This window comes from Wickerhamomyces ciferrii, contig 00031 (assembly GCF_000313485.1).
Source record: "Wickerhamomyces ciferrii WGS project CAIF00000000 data, strain NRRL Y-1031 F-60-10, contig 00031, whole genome shotgun sequence".
NCBI classification, from domain to species: Eukaryota; Fungi; Ascomycota; class Saccharomycetes; order Phaffomycetales; family Wickerhamomycetaceae; genus Hansenula; species Hansenula ciferrii.
This window is the reverse complement of record NW_011887709.1, coordinates 12036-31220: the sequence shown is the minus strand read 5'-3', so window position 1 is coordinate 31220 and position 19185 is coordinate 12036. Positions and strand designations below refer to the sequence as shown.

Genomic DNA, 19185 nt, shown 5'->3' with positions numbered 1-19185 from the left:
CTGTCCAGAGGCACTACAGAAAGAGGTAGACTACACACAAACGCTTTTCACAAGCTCACAGGTCCATATATGGTGACTATTCCAAGTTCCAAAGCGCTATCAACAACGAGCGGCAATCCACTTAGACTCGTTCTTATGCTAATTCAACACTGCTAATTAATCAAAAGAACGCGATATATTTATCAACTGCTGTCTATTGTCTAGGTTTATTGCTTTCTGTATACCTGCTTATTCATTATCTGTTGCTGCTATTATCAAAATAAAGCTAATTTAATTTCAATATTGAAAATCAAAATTTCAAAATGTCTGACGCTGAAAGTACACATTCACTCTCACCACATCATTCACATAGTTCAATGAAGACTGAAGGACTTTATGATCATCGTCATCAACCTTCTTCATTACCAGTTCGTCGTGGTTCAAGTGTAAATGAAGGTCAAAAATTACCTCCTCCTGCTTTAAATTTGAGAGAAATTCAAAGGGCAAAATTAAGTGTTGGTGATGATGACGAGTATGATGCTGATGAATATGCTATTCAAGATTCACCTGTTATTCAACCTTCAAATTATCGCTCAGATGCACAAATAAGACCTTCAAGATTAAGTCATTCATTATCTTCTGATCAACAAGGCCCAACTGATATGAATCCACCAACCCATGTCACTGCACATCAACCACAACAATCTACTCATCGTACACAACCAGCTGTTGTAAGAGGTAATGGTGGTTCATTGGCTGCTGCTGCAAGAAGAGGCCGTTCAAGATCAAGATCAAGATCTTTCACTGAACAATTAAGAACATTAGTTAATCCAAAAGACGAACAACAAGGTAATCAAACAACTCAAGGGATTTTATTAAATAAGAGTAACTCAACGAAGAAAAGACCTTCTAAAAATTCAGGTGAACCTTCACCAGTTTTATTACCACTAAATAAAACTTTATCACGTTCATCTGCTAAATTTAACACTGATCAAAATGCTATTGATAATGAAATGGTTGATTTTGATCGTCGTCGTCGTTTAACAAGAGCTTCCTTAATTGATAGCGATAATGATTCACATGCTTCAAGAGAATCTCAAGAAACTGAAGAAGATGTTTGTTTCCCTATGTTACCAGAACATGTTAAGATTAATGGTATTGATTTTGATGAAGTTGAAGAATTTATTAAAGAATCAAGAGCTGAAGCTGAAGCATTCCGTAAAGAACGTGAATTATTACAATCTTCATCTGAATCAACTTATGAACCAAAATCAAATCAACAATTTACATCAAGTGCAGCTGCTAAATATACACCTCAAAAGGAACATTCAACTTCAAATGGAACTTATTCATCAGATGATGAAAATCCTGGTGTTTCATTTGGTAATAATAAAGTTGAAGGTGAAACTACACCACCAGATAGATTTAGCTTTTTCTGTTCAGAATCTGATGAAACTATTCATGCTCCAGATATTCAATCATTAGTTAAACCAGGTGAATCTGTTAAAAGTTTATTTAGAAGTGGTCAACCAACATGGTGGTTAGATTGTAGTTGTCCAACAGATGCTGAAATGAAGGTCTTAGCTAAAGCATTTGGTATCCATCCTTTAACTGCAGAAGATATTCGTATGCAAGAAACTCGTGAAAAAGTTGAATTATTTAGATCATATTATTTTGTTTGTTTCCATACTTTTGAAAGTGATAATGAAAGTGAAGAATTTTTAGAACCAATTAATGTTTATATTGTTGTTTTCCGTGAAGGTGTGCTAACATTCCATTTCAATCCAATTTCTCATGCTGCTAATGTTAGAAGACGTGTTAGACAATTACGTGATTATGTTGATGTTTCAGCTGATTGGTTATGTTATGCCTTGATTGATGATATTACAGATAGTTTTGCACCAGTTATTCATGCTATTGAATATGAAGCTGATGCTATTGAAGATCAAGTTTTCTTAACAAGAGAAATGGATTTCAGTCATATGTTACAAAAAATTGGTGAATCACGTCGTAAAGTTATGACTTTGATGAGATTATTATCTGGCAAAGCTGATGTTATTAAAATGTTTGCTAAAAGATGTCAAGATGAAGCTCAAGGTATAGGACCTGCTTTAACTTCAAATATCAATTTAGCAAATTTATCATCTCAAGCATCAGGTTCATTCCATAATCAACAACATCAATCACATCAACATGCTCAACCAAGAGCTGATATTGCATTATATTTAGGTGATATTCAAGATCATGTTGTTACTATGTTTCAAAATTTATTATCTTATGAAAAAATTTTCTCAAGATCACATTCTAATTATTTAGCTCAATTACAAGTTGAATCATTTAATTCTAATAATAAAGTTACTGAAATGTTATCAAAAGTTACATTAATTGGTACAATTTTAGTTCCATTAAATTTAATTACTGGGTTATTTGGTATGAATGTTAAAGTTCCAGGACAAGATGGATCTAATTTAGGTTGGTTTTTCGGTATCTTGGGTGTTATTTTCTTATTAATTATTTTCTTTTCAGTTGCAGCTAATTGGTGGCTAACTAGAAAGGCAAGAGAACAAGAAGAAGCTGCAAATCCAGGTGCTGGTAGACGTTCAATATTAGGATTTGGGAAACCACGTAGAACAACTGCACCAATTCAAAGAGAAACACGTTCTATTTTAAGTTTCCCAAGTAGAATTAATCGTTATGATTGATTTTTATCCTTTTAAAATAAAAAGTTGGTTTTGTTGTTTATATTCTTTGTATCATTTGAGTTTTTAATTGTTATTTGTTTTACGTTTAAGCTATATACTTGTTTTGTTATTTTATTGCATGTTGATTTTTTCTTACTTGTTTAATTGTTGGCACAGATACAGATTTTTATATCATTTGTTTAATCTAAGTTAATATAATACTATGGCATACTTGATGATTTATGAAGTAGATTTAATAGACAAATTTAGTTTCTTTATAAAATTATTATTATCTTTTTTTAGCTAATTCAGCCGCTTTAAGTCACCTCACTTCAGAAAAAAAAAATACTAAAAAAAAATGCAAAGGGTCCAAATTTCTCCAAATTTCTACGAGGTGCGTTACTGGGTTGTGCATGTTCAGCTCTAGTTCTATTGTCTCAGTGGTCTGATTATCCCAAACAAATTCCACGGGTGTCTTATAGAAACTAGACTCTACATAGTCTATAAATATTACATAGTGGTTTCTGAAACAATTCTTATTGTTCTGCTAAGAAAAGTGATCAAAAGTTTTTCATGCTAAGCTTTTCTCGGGATAATATAAATACTTTAGCATCTGCTAAAAATTAGTTTCTTCTTCAATGTAATAAGCTTAACATTTCCAAATCATCTTAAATGGAACAAGTCGCTGGGTTTCATATAGCGATGATCAATACTGAGCAAATAATACTACACAGAACAATCACATCCATTTCTTACCCAAAACGCTAAGCTGCTAATTCAATCACATATATTCATTAAGAAAAGGGATCCCAAAGTTGCTAAGATGTCTGATGCTGAAAGTATTCGCTCCATTTCACCAACAAGATCCCTCAGAAAGCTTGAAAAAACTCAAGATTTGTATGATCATAGGAAACAACCTTCTTCATTGCCATTACGTCGTGATTCTGTAGTGAATCAAAATCAACAGGGCGCTTCTGAAGCTTCTAAAAATGCTAGGAGTTATCGTGCTAGTTCATTTGCAGGTTTTTCAAAAGATGAAGTTCATCAAGCTTTAAAGAAAAATTCTAATAAAAGAGGATCCATGGGGAAAGATGGTGCCGAAATACCAGATTTCGAAAATGCTTCACGTACATCTATGGAATCACAAGATACTGAACAAGATGTTTGTTTCCCTTTAGTTCCAGAAAATGATAAATTTATTGGTCATTATAAATTGGAAGAAATTGATACATTTATTCATGAATCAAGAAAATCTGGGATCAATGTTAATGATGAAGGATCAAGTGGGAAATCAGATTATTCACCAAGTGAAAAAATAAGTTCAGAAAAGGATTTTGATCAAGATGAAGTTATATTTGGTGCTAATAAATTTGAACCAAATACCAATACACCAAATCGGTTTAGTTTCTTTTGTGCAGATTCTGATAATACAGTTCATGGTCCAGATTTAAAATCATTAGTTGAACCAGGTGAATCAGTTTCTAAACTGTTTAAAAGTGGTGAAGCTACTTGGTGGTTAGATTGCAGTTGTCCATCAGATGTTGAAATGAGAGTTTTAGCTAAAGCGTTTGGTATCCATCCTTTAACTGCAGAAGATATAAGAATGCATGAAGCTCGTGAAAAAGTTGAATTATTTAGTACTTATTATTTTGTTTCATTTCATACTTTTGAAAATGATGGTGAAAGTGAAAATTTTTTGGAACCTATAAATTATTATATTTTAGTTTTCCCTGATGGTATTTTAAGTTTCCATTCTGAAGAAGTTTTACATGCTATAAATGTCAGAAGAAGAGTTAGACAATTAAGAGAACATGTCTCGGTTTCACCAGATTGGATTTGTTATGCCTTGATTGATGATATAACTGATAGTTTTGGTCCAGTGATTCATTCAATTGAATATGAAGCAGATGCTATTGAAGATCAAGTATTTTCAGCTCATGATTCAGGTTTTTCACAAATGTTACAAAAAATCGTTATAGCTCGTCGTAAAGTTATGATTTTAATGAGATTATTATCAAATAAAGCTGATGTTATTAAGATGTTTGCTAAAAGATGTCAAGATGAATTACAAAACCAATATTCTACTCCGGCACAAGGTACCCAGGTTCAACCAGGTGCAGAAATTGCACTTTATTTAAGTGATATTCAAGATCATATTGTTACTATGCATCAAAGTTTATTATCTTATGAAAAGATTTTTTCAAGATCTCATTCTAATTATTTAGCACAATTACAATATGAATCTTTTAATTCCAACTATCAAATAACTACAATGTTATCAAAAGTTACATTAATTGGTACAATTTTAGTTCCTTTAAATATTGTAACTGGGTTATTTGGTATGAATGTTAAAGTACCAGGTCAAGATGGTGGAGATTTTAAATGGTTTTTCGGTATTTTTGGTGTTTTAGTAGCTATTGTGATCACTTTAGTCATTGTTGGTTCTTATTATATGAATGTTAATGGACCAAATGATGTACAAAGTATTCAACCTTCATCTTCAAGACGTTCGATTTTAGGAAGAATGAGACCTGGTTCTATCAGAAGAGAAACAAGATCTATAATTAGTACACCAAATATGGTCTAAGTAGAAACAATTACATAACTACAAACTTTAGTTTCTTTTAAATACATAAATTTATTAAATTTCTTAAATATTACATAGTTTTGTGTTTTTTTGTAGTTCGTTAAAAAATGATGATCTATACTTTATTATGTTTTCTTTTTTTATTCTTCTTCTTTTTATCTTCATTTACTGGAATTTTAATATCACCTTCTTTATCATCTTCAACTTGTGGACCATTTTCATTTTTGAAAACTTTTTTTCTCCATTCTTTTAATTGTTTAGCTTTTGCTAATTTTCTTCTATCTTTAATTCTTTGATCTTTTGGTCTATATGGTGCATATTTTTTCAAACCAACAAATTCATTTAATTGAGTATCATCAGCAATTAAAATTTCTCTTGTTGTTAAACCAAAAGTTTCTGGTGAAACTTCACGATATTTAAAAGTTTCTTTCTTTTCTTTTGAACGACCTTCACGTTCTTCTTCAATTTGATCAACTAATTTTAATTTATTAGCTTCAACTGCCTTTTCAGCTAATTCCTTGAGACGTTTTTTCTCCTTCTTTTTATCTTTCTTTTCTTTTAATTCATCCTTTTTAGATTTCTTCTTTGGTGGTTCTTCAGAATCTTCATCTTTTTCTTTGGTTTCTTCTTCAGCTTCACCTTCTTCTTCTTCTTCACCTAAATCTTCACCTTCATCTTCATCATCATCTTGTTTACTTGGTTTGAAATCTTTCATAATTTCATCATCATCATCCCAAGTTGGTTTTTTAGCATCATCATTATAAAAATCATCATTGAAAATTTCTTGTAATAAATTATCCCATTGAGAATCATCAAAATCTTTATCAAGTAATGAATTACTAATTTTCTTAACAAGATCTTCATTAATTTCAGCACCATAATCATTTTTAATTTGTTCCAAGATATTAGCTAATTTATTAACTTTTTCATTTTTTTTCTTATTAATTTGTTTCTCTTGTTCTTCTTTTAATTTTTTAGCTTCTTGTTTCTCTTTTTCTCTTTTCAATCTACGACCACCAGTTTCATTTCTTCTAACTGTTGCTTGATTACGTGCATAACTTATAATTTCTGCAGCATTTGGATCTTCATATCTAAAATTATATGCATTTTCAAATTTATCAGCAGCATCATCAAATTCTTCATCATCTTCTTCACCTCTTTTATCTAGATTTATTATTTTATCACCTTTTTGTGGGATCCATGCATGTTTATTGGCAAATTCTAATAAAAACTTTTCTTCATCAACTTCTGGATTTGGTAATCTACTCTGAATTGATTCATCTTCTTCATCAGCTTTAGATTCTTTTTTCTTTAAAAATCCATCATCTTCATCATCATCTTCATTATCTTCATCATCTTCACCAGCTTGTGCAAATGCATTTTTAATTTCTGATAAAACTTCATCACGTTCTTCTTGTTTTTCTTGATCATAAGTCTTAAATTCTTCTTGATCTAATTCTTCATTTTCTTTTAATGCATCACCAGATAATAAATTCATTCTATGATAATCTTTTAAATAAATTGGTTTTTCTTTTTTAGAATTTTTTTCATTAGCTTCTTCTAATTCTTTAAAAAAACGAACTTTTGGATCAAATAATGCCTTATCACCAGTTTTAATAGCTTGTAAAACTTTTTCAATACCTTGATCAACATCTTCAGTAATTAATTCACCAAAATCATCTTCTTCTTCAGATTCTTCTGATTCTTCATCATTTGAATTTGAATCTTCTTCTTCTTCAATTTGTTTCTTTTGAGCTTCAAGTTTTAATTGTTCAGCTTTTTCAGCTTCTTCACGAGCTTTTTTAGTAGCAGACTTCTTTCTTGCCATGATTTAATAATTGTATTTATTTCAATTTTGATGTAAAGAATAAAAGGATTAGTAGAGAATTACATAGAAAAGTTTATATGCCAGAAATTTTTTTTAATTTAATTTTCCTTAACTATGGTGCTTATGTAATTCATTTGTCATGAGTTACCCTCTGAGATGAGCTGATAAGATTGGTTTCTAATTTAGTGATAAAAATTGTGATTTTTGGTTGATGTTATTGGTTAATGTTGATGATTATGACTTTTAAATGTGTATTTCAGTTGAGATAATCTTTTTTCTGGTCTTTGGAAGTTATAATGGCTTTATAGTATCAACTTGTGAATTAGGTTCAGCCTGCAATGTGATGAAGAAACATACACATACTCTTTAGAGTTATATATAGGACATAACTTATTTATTTATATTCTGTACTTTATACTCTGTCCTTCTTCACATGAACTTTAATTTCCAAAACTAAAATTCGAAGCTTTGGATCTTAATCAATCACTTTGTTATTAATCTCGGGTATTATCGCCTCAAATTTATAAAAGCCGGTGGAATTAAAAAATTTATTGACACAAAACCAAAAAAATTGAATAACAAACTTAAAATTAATCTTTTAGGTAAAATAACTATATCATATGAGTCAGATAAATTTTCTGAAGATATCAAAGTCAATATTTGCTTCATATTTGCTGTTTTAAATTTTACTAATCATTGATTTTCAGATTTTATTAATCATTAAATTTTTATTTTAACTTCAAAATTAAGATCTTTAAGAATTTTCAAATTTTTTTTTTCATTCAAAAGCTAATAATATTACATTCATTACGTTAATAGAAGAATTTCATCACTACTGGTTATTTTTTCAGGTTTCAAAGATGCTTTATTCACTGTCAAAAGTTCAATTTAATCTGCATTGGAGATTCCCGAGGGCATTGCATACTATTGAAGATGATCATTATACAATTTCAGTTCCAACAAAGATTAGGTTGATTAATGAAAGGGAGCAAATGCTTCAGCTGTTGAGGAAGAATAAGATATTAGCTCATTATGAGACAACATTAGGGTATGTTTTTTTTGTTATACTTTGAAAGTTATTACATTTTTAGATACAATACTAACAAAATCCGGGGTTAATATAGATCATCAGAAAGATACAGATTTTATGATGATTATAATTATTCATCAGAGCTTTACAAGGCTTTAGGAAAACCTTACCGTGGACTTTCTTTGTATGCAATTTTGAAAGCATTGAAACTGAGAAAGAAACAACGTCTATTACAACGTAAAAATGGAGGTTCAAATGGTGATACAGGTAATAATGGTGTTCCACAAGGTGGTGGTAGAAATTTCACTGTTGTATTTAAGAGTTTTGAATCTCAAGTTAAACCAAGTTCTCGTATAGTGAATTTAAGTGTTCCAAAGAAGTTGAGGTTGGTTAAACAAACAACTCAAAGAAATGCTGCCGTTCAATCAATTCTGTCAAATACACACAGGTCTGAGAAGATCAAACCTAGACCTCATAAATCATTAGCTGATATACTTTTCAATAATAGTGAAGAAGAGAATAACACCAAGGATGACCTTCTGAAGAAAAGACAAAGATCAGAAACTATTAAAGTTGAAGAAATGGGTGTTGAAATGAATCCTAAATCAATTATTACAACTCAAGTCAAGCTGGATGAAGTTAGCATCAAAGATGATGCAAGGTTTGAACCTATGGATGTTTCTAAAGCTGATTTTGATACTTCAAATCAGAAGTTTAAAAGACGTAAATCAGAGGAAGATACCAATGCTAAAGAAGAATTACCAGAAATCATTGGTAATTTCCACAGCTACAATCATAATCAAACTCACAATGATCATAACAATAGTAGTAATACCGACACAAAATATGACGATTTCACGTTTGGAATATCCAAAATGCATAATGTCCATCAAATGTTGGTTGAAATGTATCAAAAAGAGACACAAGATGATTTAGAACTATTAGAAAATGAATTGAAAGTTGCAAAGGAGAGAAGTCTTACAAGGTATAACAAGTTACGTCGCATCATGAATAATTCAACCACTGAGATTCAAGATTTGTTCCGTTGAAGACTGAAGATGACTTGAAGATGACCTTCCGATATAAGCATTGAATGTTGATAAATGACATAGCTGACATTCCATGTAGTCTTTAGCCAGTAGCCAGTAGCCAGTAGCCAGTCAAGTATCCTGGTTCCTGATTACGCATTCTTAAGGCTGTCTCGTAATTGAAAGTGTCGGACTGCTACAATCGCGATCATTGATTAAGTGAAGTGGAGACAAAAGTGGATAAGAAGCTAGAAAACATCACGAACTTTGGCGGTTATCTTGACAAGTTATCCAAGTTTGTGGTGGACAGTGAGGGTTGAATACGAGGAAGGACAAGGTGGGACAAAGATGGGACAAAGGAAGTGGGCGAGTATAAAGCTGGTGGTGAATCCATTATTCTGGTTTATTGTTGATGATTAGTTTGAGTACATCACCACGCTGTTTTATTATGCCTGCTCCAACTACAACTTCAACTTTTTCACAAGGTGCTATTGAAAGACTACAAACACTCATTAAGGAATCAGTGAAAGATTCTCATAGAGATATTCCTGGTGTTTCTGTTGCCATTACAAATTCAAAAGGTGATGATTTATTCCAATATGCTGCTGGTAAAAAAGGTGCAGATTCTGATGAAGAATTAACTACAGATTCTATATTTTGGATTGCAAGTTGTACAAAGCTTTTAGCATCTATTGCATTGATGCAATTAGTTGAAAAGGGGGTTGTTGATTTAGATTCCTCTGAACAAATTGAAAAATATATTCCAGAATTGAAAAATTTACCAATTGCCTCGAATGATGAAGAAACTAATGGATTAAAATTAAAACCAAGTACACAAAAAATTACATTAAGACATTTATTATCACATACTTCTGGATTAGGTTATTCATTTTTCAGTGATGTTTTGAAAAAATATACTAAATTTTTCCATATTGATGAATTTGATGTTAGTCATGAACGTGAATTATTATTACCCTTACTTTTTGAACCTGGTTCTAATTGGGCTTATGGTGTTGGTATTGATTGGGCTGGTGTATTATTACAAAGAGTTACAGGTCAATCATTAAATGATTTTATTACTGAACATATTTTGAATCCGTTGGGTGTCGAGGAATCAGGTATGGAACCTAATGAAACTTTAAGACAAAAATTTGTTCAAATGAGTTATCGTGACAAGACTGGTAAATTATCAAGTACTGATCATATTTATAAAAAAGTTATTGCAGGTGATTATGAAAAATATTTCCATTCAGGTGGTGCAGGAGTTTTTTCAAAACCAAAAGAATATATTAAAGTTTTAGCAACAATTTTAAATGATGGTGTTTCACCTAAAACTGGTGAAAGAATATTACAAAAGGAAACTATTGATTCAATGTTTGTTAATCAAATCCAAGAAAATCCAAATTTTGGTAGAGCTGGTATCGAAAGTGCAGATGAATTTTTAACAAATTCAATTCCTGATATTTATCCACAAGGTGATAAACCACAAGGTTGGGGCCTTTCAATGTATTTGAATTTACACAAGACATCAACAGGTCGTGGTAATAATTCAGGTTGGTGGTGTGGTTTAGCCAATTTATTTTGGTGGATAGATCGTGAAAATGATATTGCAGGCTTTGTTGGTGCTCAAATTTTACCATTTGCTGATTTAAATGTTATGACTTTATGGTTTAATATTGAAAAAGAGATTTATAGTGATCTTTGGAAGATTTGATATGCTCTGGAAGCACATGAATTGTATATTAATCGAGAATTATGGATTATGGATATTATATAATAAACTAGGAAAAATAAATGAGCTAATCTGTATACTGTGTAATATAATGATTTATAGACATATATATGAAATATATACATAGAATTATAAGAGATCAGTCCTTGCTCATTTGCTCACACGCACCTGGGGTACTACCTCATTTTATATATGAGTATAATTCGATTTAGTCAAGTACAGATCAATAGCAAAATAGTAGTACGAAGTCCGCGAACAAATTCCACACCCTAATTAACGAGCTGGTTTCATCGGTGGTTGCCAGTTGGGAGTTGGGAGAACTTGGAATCTGTTGGCTGTTGGCGGCGTGGGTTGGAGCTTCACCTTGATTAATTGAGTGTTTGAGCGTTGTTGAAAGCTGGAAGTAATGTTGGAATTAGTAGGATCATTCTAAGCCTAGATCCTAGATCGGTAAATCAACATGAATTTGACACATAATTAAGCTGAGATTGAGTTCACTTTTTTTTTTTCTATCCATGTGTATTGAAAAACTTCATGATATCTTGAAGATGATCAATCATTTCATTGATCTTACATAAAAAGAGGATGAATCCCGTTGGAACTTGGTAAACAATCCTGGTGTTTTATTAGCCTTATTAACAATTAGATATATCTCAAAGAATGTTTTCACAACAAACTGTTGAAAACTTACAGAACCTTATTAGTGAATCTGTAAAAGATCCTAAAAGAGATATACCTGGTGTTTCTGTTTCCATTACAAACTCAAAAGGTGATGATTTATTCCAATATGCTGCTGGTAAGGAAAGCGCAGATTCTGATGAAGATTTAACTACAGGTTCTATATTTTGGCTAGCTAGTGCTAGTAAATTTGTTACTACAATTGCCTTGTTACAATTAGTTGACCAAGGGAAAGTTGAACTAGATTCTTCAGATCAAGTTTCCAAATACGTTCCAGAATTATCAAATTTACCGATTATTTCTAGTGAAAAAAATAAAGATGAATTAAATTTTAAGCCAAGTAGCCAGAAAATCACTTTAAGACATTTATTAACTCATACTTCTGGATTAGGTTATACATTTTCCAGAAAAATTTTACAAAAATATGGAAAAGTTTTCAATATTAATGAACTTGAAGCTAAAAATGAGCGAGGATTGTTATTACCATTGCTTTTTGAACCTGGTACAAATCTGGTTTATGGTGTTGGTATTGATTGGGCCGGTGTATTGCTAGAAAGAATCACAGGTAAATCATTAAATGATTACTTGATTGAAAATGTTTTCAATCCTTTAGGTATAGAAGAAACAGGATTGGAATTTGATTCAGAAACTAGAAAAAAATTTGTTCCATTAAGTCATCGTGATAAAAAAGGTATATTATCAAGAATTGATCATGGTAATAAAAAACTATTTGAAGGTGATTATAAAAATGCATTTCAAGCAGGTGGCTCAAGTATTTTTGCAAAACCAAAAGAATATATCAAAATTTTAGCTTCAATCCTAAATAATGGTGTTTCACCTAAAACTGGTAAAAGAATATTACAAAAAGAAACTGTTGATTCATTATTTGTTAATCAAGTCCCACAGTTTTCAAATTTTGGTAAAGATGGCATTAAACATGCAAATGATTATTTAACAAAAGAATTAGCACAACTTTATCCACAAGGTGGTAGACCACAAGGATGGGGGTTTTCAATGGTTATTAATTCAGAAGGATCAGAAACTGGCCGGGGTACTAATACCATTTGGTGGTGTGGAGTAGCTAATTTATTTTGGTGGATAGATCGTGAGAATGATGTTGCAGGTTTCCTTGCAACTCAGATTACACCATTAGTTGATGTTAATGTTAAGACATTATGGGTAAAAATTGAAAAAGAGATTTATTCGGATCTTCAAAATGGTAAATAGAATCCAATAGAATTGAATGAAATAGAGTAAAATAAGTTTAAAGTGTTCATTAACTTGAACGAGTATAAAACATGAACTTGTAAAACGAATTCGCGGCTCATCGATGAGTGTGTGGACAAACCGAAAATTTCTTAAAAAAAATTTAAATTTATAAGTAAAATTTTCCAAAGGTGCATAACTGATTAATACTTATCAAGGAATTTTTGTTTATATATCAGAAAACCAAGAATTTCAAAATGACTGAAGACATTAAAATAAAGAAGAGAAGATCTTCAGATGAAGATGATAAATCCATAGAGAAGAAAAAATTGAAGAAGGAAAAGAAGGAAAAGAAGGAAAAAAAAGATAAGAAGGATAAGAAAGACAAAAAGGAAAAGAAAGATAAAAAGGAAAAGAAAGAAAAGAAAGATAAAAAAGAAGACAAAGAAGAACCAGTTGTTGAAGCTAAACCAGTTACCAAATCAACAAGTTCCACTTCAGGTTATCAAGAAAGTTCAGAATTATCAGCTGTCCCACAATCTGATGTTGATGCATTTTATAAAGAAAATGATGTTACAGTTGAAGATCCAAATTCTTTAAAATTAAGACCATTATTATCATTTTCTCATGTTCAATTTGAACAAAAAATTCAATCAGATATTGCAAAATTCCCAAAACCAACTCCAATTCAATCAGTTTCATGGCCATATCTATTATCTGGTAAAGATGTTATTGGTGTTGCAGAAACAGGTTCTGGTAAAACTTTAGCATTTGGTGTTCCAGCTGTTGATAAATTAATTAAATCTGGTGACTTAAAACCTGTTCAAGTTCTTGCTGTTTCACCAACAAGAGAATTAGCTTCACAAATTTATGATAATTTGAAAACTTTAACTGATAAAGTTGGATTAAATTGTGTTTGTCTTTATGGTGGTGTTCCAAAAGAACAACAACGTAGAGATTTGAAAAAAGCACAAATTGTTATTGCAACTCCTGGTAGATTAATTGATTTGATGAATGAAGGTTCAGTTAATTTATCAAATGTTCATTATTTAGTTTTAGATGAAGCTGATAGAATGTTAGAAAAAGGTTTTGAAGAAGATATTAAAAATGTTATGAGAAGTACTACACATAAAGCAAGACAAACTTTAATGTTTACAGCAACATGGCCAAAAGAAGTTAGAGAATTAGCTAGTGGTTTCATGAAAGAACCAGTTAAAGTTAGTATTGGTAATAGAGATGAATTAAGTGCAAACAAGAGAATTACACAAGTTGTTGAAGTTGTTGAACCTTTCAGTAAAGAAAACAAATTATTAAGTTTATTAAAACAATATCAATCAGGCTCTAAAAAAGATGATAAAGTTTTAATCTTTGCCTTATACAAGAAAGAAGCTTCAAGAATCGAAAGATTATTAATAAATAAAGGTTATAAAGTTGCAGCAATTCATGGTGATTTATCACAACAACAAAGAACTCAATCATTAGATAATTTCAAAAAAGGTCATTCTAACCTATTATTAGCTACAGATGTTGCAGCAAGAGGGTTAGATATTCCAAATGTTAAAACTGTTATTAATTTAACTTTCCCATTAACTGTGGAAGATTATGTTCATAGAATTGGTAGAACAGGTAGAGCAGGTGCGTATGGTACTGCCCATACTTTATTCACTGAACAAGAAAAACATTTAAGTGGTGCTTTAATCAATGTTTTGAAAGGTGCTAATCAACCAGTTCCTGATGAATTGTTGAAATTTGGTTCTCATACAAAGAAAAAGGAACATGGTGCTTATGGTGCTTTCTTTAAAGATGTTGATATGACTAAAAAGCCAAAGAAGATTACCTTTTAGTGATAAATATAATATTGTAATATAGAAACAAGTTTTGAAAAGTAAATTGAATATTTGTAGGTACATTGAATAATATTTGAAAATTCGCGGGTATTTTCATGGGTAAATACTTTGAAGGCTTTTACATTACATTCTAATTATAGTATCTCTACTTTAAAACTATGGAGATGACCATAAAAATACTTATAGGTTTATTGACTCAATATCTAACTCAACGATTCACTCAAAAAATCGCTCAAAACTCTCAATATTTTGCGTGACTTCAAAAATCATCACATAGTTTGAGCAGTATTAATGAGCATATAAATATACCCGTGAAGGCATGACAGTTCATACTAATTTTACTCATTAAATAGAGCTCAATTTGATTATATGTCAAACTTGTAAAGAAAAACTATATAAGCCTCCAAGAATCTTTCATTTCATTTTATTTTTCTTTCTTCTTCACTTCAGAATTTCATAACATTAAACATTCAAAACATCAAACATTCATAACATCAAACATTCATAATCATATAAACACTTAACATGACAGAACCATTAGAAACTAAACCCCCAAGTTCAACTAAGATTCATAAGTGTGTTACACTCTTACTTAAAGTCATCACTGCTGAAACACTATACAACGCTTTAAAAAAAACTGGTATTGTTACCCCTGATGCATTCTGTGAACCTACACTTGAAAGTATCTCACATTATCTTGAGCTTTGCTATGATGAAAATATTCAACCTTACGTTACGAATTTCAATTGGAAACTACAAAAAGTTGGACTTTGGTTAAGATATCATATTTCAAAGCCTTTCAATTTCTTAAAGATTCCTTTGAGCTCTTTTCATGAGAAACATACAAGTTCAATCATACGTTTTAAATCATTCTTCAAATCAATTAAAGAGAAATTATCATTGACAAAAACATCATCAGTTGAAGAACTTCCATCCACAAACTTCAAATCATGTTTTCCTATTGAGATTTGGCTTTTGATTGTTGAAATTGGTGACGTTGAACCTGCAAACTTGATTAGAGTGAACAAAGATTTGTTCCAAGTATTTGCTCCAGTGGTTTATCGCTCAATCCATTTAGACCTTTTCATTAGTTCAAGTGAGATTCTCAAATTGAATCATTCTCATTGTATGAAATTTGCAGACTCTTGTTATTTCCAATCCTCTAATCCATATCAACTTTATAACGATTGGAAGGAAAGTCAACATTCTGATTTTGTTTTTTGGATATTAGACATAGGGAATTCCCAAATGAGAAAACAACTGATTTAGAAATCATTCTTGAAAATGGCTATACAATAACTTGCAAGAGTAGAGTAATCAGAAATTTTGAAGATGTCTATAAATTTCTCATTAGAACCATCTTGAATGAAAACTCTATATTTTTCAAGTATATTGAAGAGATTGCAACTAACATCACCGTTATTGATGTTGATGGGTACAACACTTTAATCAATGGAGATTTTGGTCAAACACTCAAAGATCTTTCAGGTGGTGAGTCTCAACTTATTTCTCTTGAAAGTCGTGCATTCAAAACTTTTGAATTTGATCATGAACTACATAAGAACCCAATTTTACAAGGTGTTAAAATTCCAGAAGAAGACTATTTTGTCTTTGAGATGATAATGGAAGATGAATCATCTAGGTTAGCAACTTGTTCTTTCCCAGACAACCCTTTCTACAGAGAATTGGTTATCATAGGTATACTCTTAGACAACAATCGAAATGATAAGAAGAGAATGCAACTAAATGCTTCAAATTTTACAACAGACTCAGATGCATTTGCAATTTGGAAGGATGAATGTTTATCACTCCACGATTATTTTTCAGAAGGCAAAGCTGAAGAAAAAGGTCCTATTTCAATAGAAGTAATGAAACATAAATTCATGAATGATATTCAAACTAATACTTTCTTGACTAGATTCATCAAATCCTTAGCTTTAAAAGGCCGTAAAGAAGACTTGAAAAGAAACACAGTGATGATTTCTGGTGTTGATAAAATCACCAGAGGAAGAGACAGGACGTTAAGAGGTACATTTATTGATGAAGACAATATCCCCTATATCAATCATCCAGTGATCACTTTCATTGATGACTGTACAACTAAGTGATTCAGCACCACGAAGTATATAGATATAAATAAAAATCCATACAATAAACTTCAGCTGTCTGGTTTGTTAAAGACCGCATCTGATTTCAACCATAATAGTGTTACTATATCATTTGTGGCCAAATTTTGTCCTCTTCTGGATTACCTACGTAATTAAAGTTTATAGGTTTGACACATTCTTTAGTATTTGGTATTTGATTTGGTTTGTTAAAGTATTTGATATAGGGCCCTTTCTTAACTATGGTGTGTCCCCTTTACAAATTTGATCTTTTTTTGTATACGATTCAGATTTCACAGCCATTCTGTTTTTAAAAAAACGTTCCATTTTGCAATTAAACGAACTTGACACAGTTGAGATTTGGATCAGATCACGCTATTTTGGTGAACCAGCAGTTGGTATATAAGACTAGAGAAGGGTCCTGTTGAAAAAAGCTAGGAGCTACACAGACTGGTTAGGAAAGAGTTCAAATGTCCAGTTCCAAAGTGCTCTCCAGAGGTGAAATCGAGCATCGTATCGCTTTAGGTGATGCCATTGTGATCTTTGAAAACTCTGTGCTTCGAATGAACAAGTGGTTGAAGTTCCATCCTGGTGGTGATAAGGCCGTGTTCCATTTGGTCGGGAGAGATGCTACTGATGAGATGATTGCGTACCATTGTGATGAGACCCAAGCCACGTTCAAAAGATGGAAGATTGGTGAAATCAATTATAAATGGATCAATTTTGTGCCGCCTATTCAAGGTGGGAAGTTCAGAACTTTAGAAGAACAAGAGTTGGATGAAATTAAAGAGGAACAACTGAGTAGATCACCAGCTTCACCAGCTTCAAATTCATCTTCAAGTGAAGATTTGAAACTTTCATCTTCAACTGATCCATCAGATGTTGAGGATTCTATTGATACAAAGGCCGAGTCCTCATCAAATTATGCAAAACAACAACAACAAAAACAACAACAACCAAAATTAAACACCACAGCGGGTCAATGCTCAGAAGTCACCAAACCAAAGATACCACAAGGACTTATACCGTCTTTATCAACAAAAGAAGCATATGAAAGGAAAGTTGTTAAAGATCCAAGTGATGTTATTGATAATTATGATAATGGTCAAGTTGAACAAGATTTAAAATCATTACCTTCATTAGATTATGAAACTCAAGAACATTTATCAAAAGAATATAATAAATTACATGATATAATTATTGAAAATGGATGGTATCAATGTCCTTATTGGGAATATGCAAAAGAAGCTACAAGAATTGCAACTTTATTTAGTATTTCATTCACACTACTTTATTTTAAATGGTATTTCCTTAGTGCAATTTTCTTAGGTTTAGCATGGCAACAATTAGTTTTCATTGCACATGATGCAGGTCATATCTCAATAACACATCAATATGAAACTGATAATATAATTGGTATGATTGTTGCATCATTCATTGGTGGATTATCATTAGGTTGGTGGAAAAGAAATCATAATGTTCATCATCTTATAACAAATGATCCTGTTCATGATCCTGATATTCAACATTTACCATTTTTTGCAGTTTCAACAAGATTATTTGGAAATGTTTATTCAACTTATTATGAAAAATTTTTATGGTTTGATGCATTTGCTAAAAAATTAATTCCAATTCAACAATTTATGTATTATCCAATTTTATCATTTGGAAGATTTAATCTTTATAGATTATCATGGGAACATGTTTTATTTGGCCAGGGTCCAAGACATGGTAAAGCTGCATGGTTTAGATATTTTGAATTAGTTGGATTAACTTTTTTCAATTGGTGGTTTTTTTATTTAATTGTTTATAAATCAATTGAATCAAATTCATCAAGATTTATGTTTGTTATGGTTAGTCATATAACAACAATGATTGTTCATGTTCAAATCACTTTATCACATTTTGCAATGTCAACATCAGATTTAGGAACTTCAGAAAGTTTTGTAAGTAGACAAATAAGAACAACAATGGATGTTGATTGTCCAGGATGGTTTGATTTTTTCCATGGTGGATTACAATTTCAAGCTATTCATCATTTATTCCCAAGAGTTCCAAGACATAATTTCAGAAAAATTCAACCTTTAGTTATTGGATTTTGTGATAAAGTTGGATTAAAATATTCAATTTATGGATTTGTTGATGGTAATGAAGTTGTTATTAATAAATTATCAGATATTGCTAAACAAGCTAAAATTATGAGAGATTGTCATAAAACAATGAAAAAAGAAGCTATTGAAGAAGGAAAATACTTTGAATTCTGAAAAAAGCTGAAAGGGAACTGAAAGACTAGAAGCTTCGCTAATTTATTTATATTAATACATATTTATAGATCTGGATCAAAATATTGTGTAAAGAATATGTTCTGTATGAATTGATCATTTATATTGTTTATATTGTTGTTGTCTTGACCGATTCTGGCTATTTTTCTTTTAGACAATATAAAAACAAAACGTCATTAATAAGAGAATCATCAGATCATCA

The 19185-nt window shown here is 31.0% G+C and overlaps 8 protein-coding genes across 8 annotated transcripts; 7 read left to right on the top strand and 1 right to left on the bottom strand.

Moving 5' to 3' along the window:
- Nucleotides 1-302: 302 nt before the first annotated feature.
- Nucleotides 303-2681, top strand: BN7_1511 (magnesium transporter CorA family protein; the record flags this gene model as incomplete). The annotated part of the gene is made up of 1 exon (XM_011277871.1): nucleotides 303-2681. One exon carries the CDS (start codon nucleotides 303-305, stop codon nucleotides 2679-2681), a length of 2379 nt encoding a protein of 792 aa, XP_011276173.1.
- An 802-nt stretch (nucleotides 2682-3483) lies between these two features.
- On the top strand, nucleotides 3484-5247 carry BN7_1510 (magnesium transporter CorA family protein; the record flags this gene model as incomplete). Its single annotated transcript, XM_011277870.1, has 1 exon — nucleotides 3484-5247. One exon carries the CDS (start codon nucleotides 3484-3486, stop codon nucleotides 5245-5247), a length of 1764 nt encoding a protein of 587 aa, XP_011276172.1.
- A 115-nt stretch (nucleotides 5248-5362) lies between these two features.
- KRI1 (Kri1p) lies at nucleotides 5363-7075 on the bottom strand (the record flags this gene model as incomplete). The annotated part of the gene is made up of 1 exon (XM_011277869.1): nucleotides 5363-7075. One exon carries the CDS (start codon nucleotides 7073-7075, stop codon nucleotides 5363-5365), a length of 1713 nt encoding a protein of 570 aa, XP_011276171.1.
- An 860-nt stretch (nucleotides 7076-7935) lies between these two features.
- On the top strand, nucleotides 7936-9154 carry BN7_1508 (uncharacterized protein; the record flags this gene model as incomplete). The annotated part of the gene is made up of 2 exons (XM_011277868.1): nucleotides 7936-8123; nucleotides 8200-9154. The coding sequence occupies 2 exons, from the start codon at nucleotides 7936-7938 to the stop codon at nucleotides 9152-9154; spliced, it is 1143 nt and encodes a 380-aa protein (XP_011276170.1).
- Nucleotides 9155-9581: 427 nt separating this feature from the next.
- Nucleotides 9582-10847, top strand: BN7_1507 (serine hydrolase domain-containing protein; the record flags this gene model as incomplete). Its single annotated transcript, XM_011277867.1, has 1 exon — nucleotides 9582-10847. The coding sequence occupies one exon, from the start codon at nucleotides 9582-9584 to the stop codon at nucleotides 10845-10847; it is 1266 nt and encodes a 421-aa protein (XP_011276169.1).
- Nucleotides 10848-11525: 678 nt separating this feature from the next.
- Nucleotides 11526-12770, top strand: BN7_1506 (serine hydrolase domain-containing protein; the record flags this gene model as incomplete). Its single annotated transcript, XM_011277866.1, has 1 exon — nucleotides 11526-12770. The coding sequence occupies one exon, from the start codon at nucleotides 11526-11528 to the stop codon at nucleotides 12768-12770; it is 1245 nt and encodes a 414-aa protein (XP_011276168.1).
- A 236-nt stretch (nucleotides 12771-13006) lies between these two features.
- On the top strand, nucleotides 13007-14593 carry DBP3 (RNA-dependent ATPase DBP3; the record flags this gene model as incomplete). The annotated part of the gene is made up of 1 exon (XM_011277865.1): nucleotides 13007-14593. The coding sequence occupies one exon, from the start codon at nucleotides 13007-13009 to the stop codon at nucleotides 14591-14593; it is 1587 nt and encodes a 528-aa protein (XP_011276167.1).
- A 2578-nt stretch (nucleotides 14594-17171) lies between these two features.
- Nucleotides 17172-18965, top strand: DES8 (fatty acid desaturase; the record flags this gene model as incomplete). Its single annotated transcript, XM_011277864.1, has 1 exon — nucleotides 17172-18965. The coding sequence occupies one exon, from the start codon at nucleotides 17172-17174 to the stop codon at nucleotides 18963-18965; it is 1794 nt and encodes a 597-aa protein (XP_011276166.1).
- Between the last annotated feature and the right edge of the window lie 220 nt (nucleotides 18966-19185).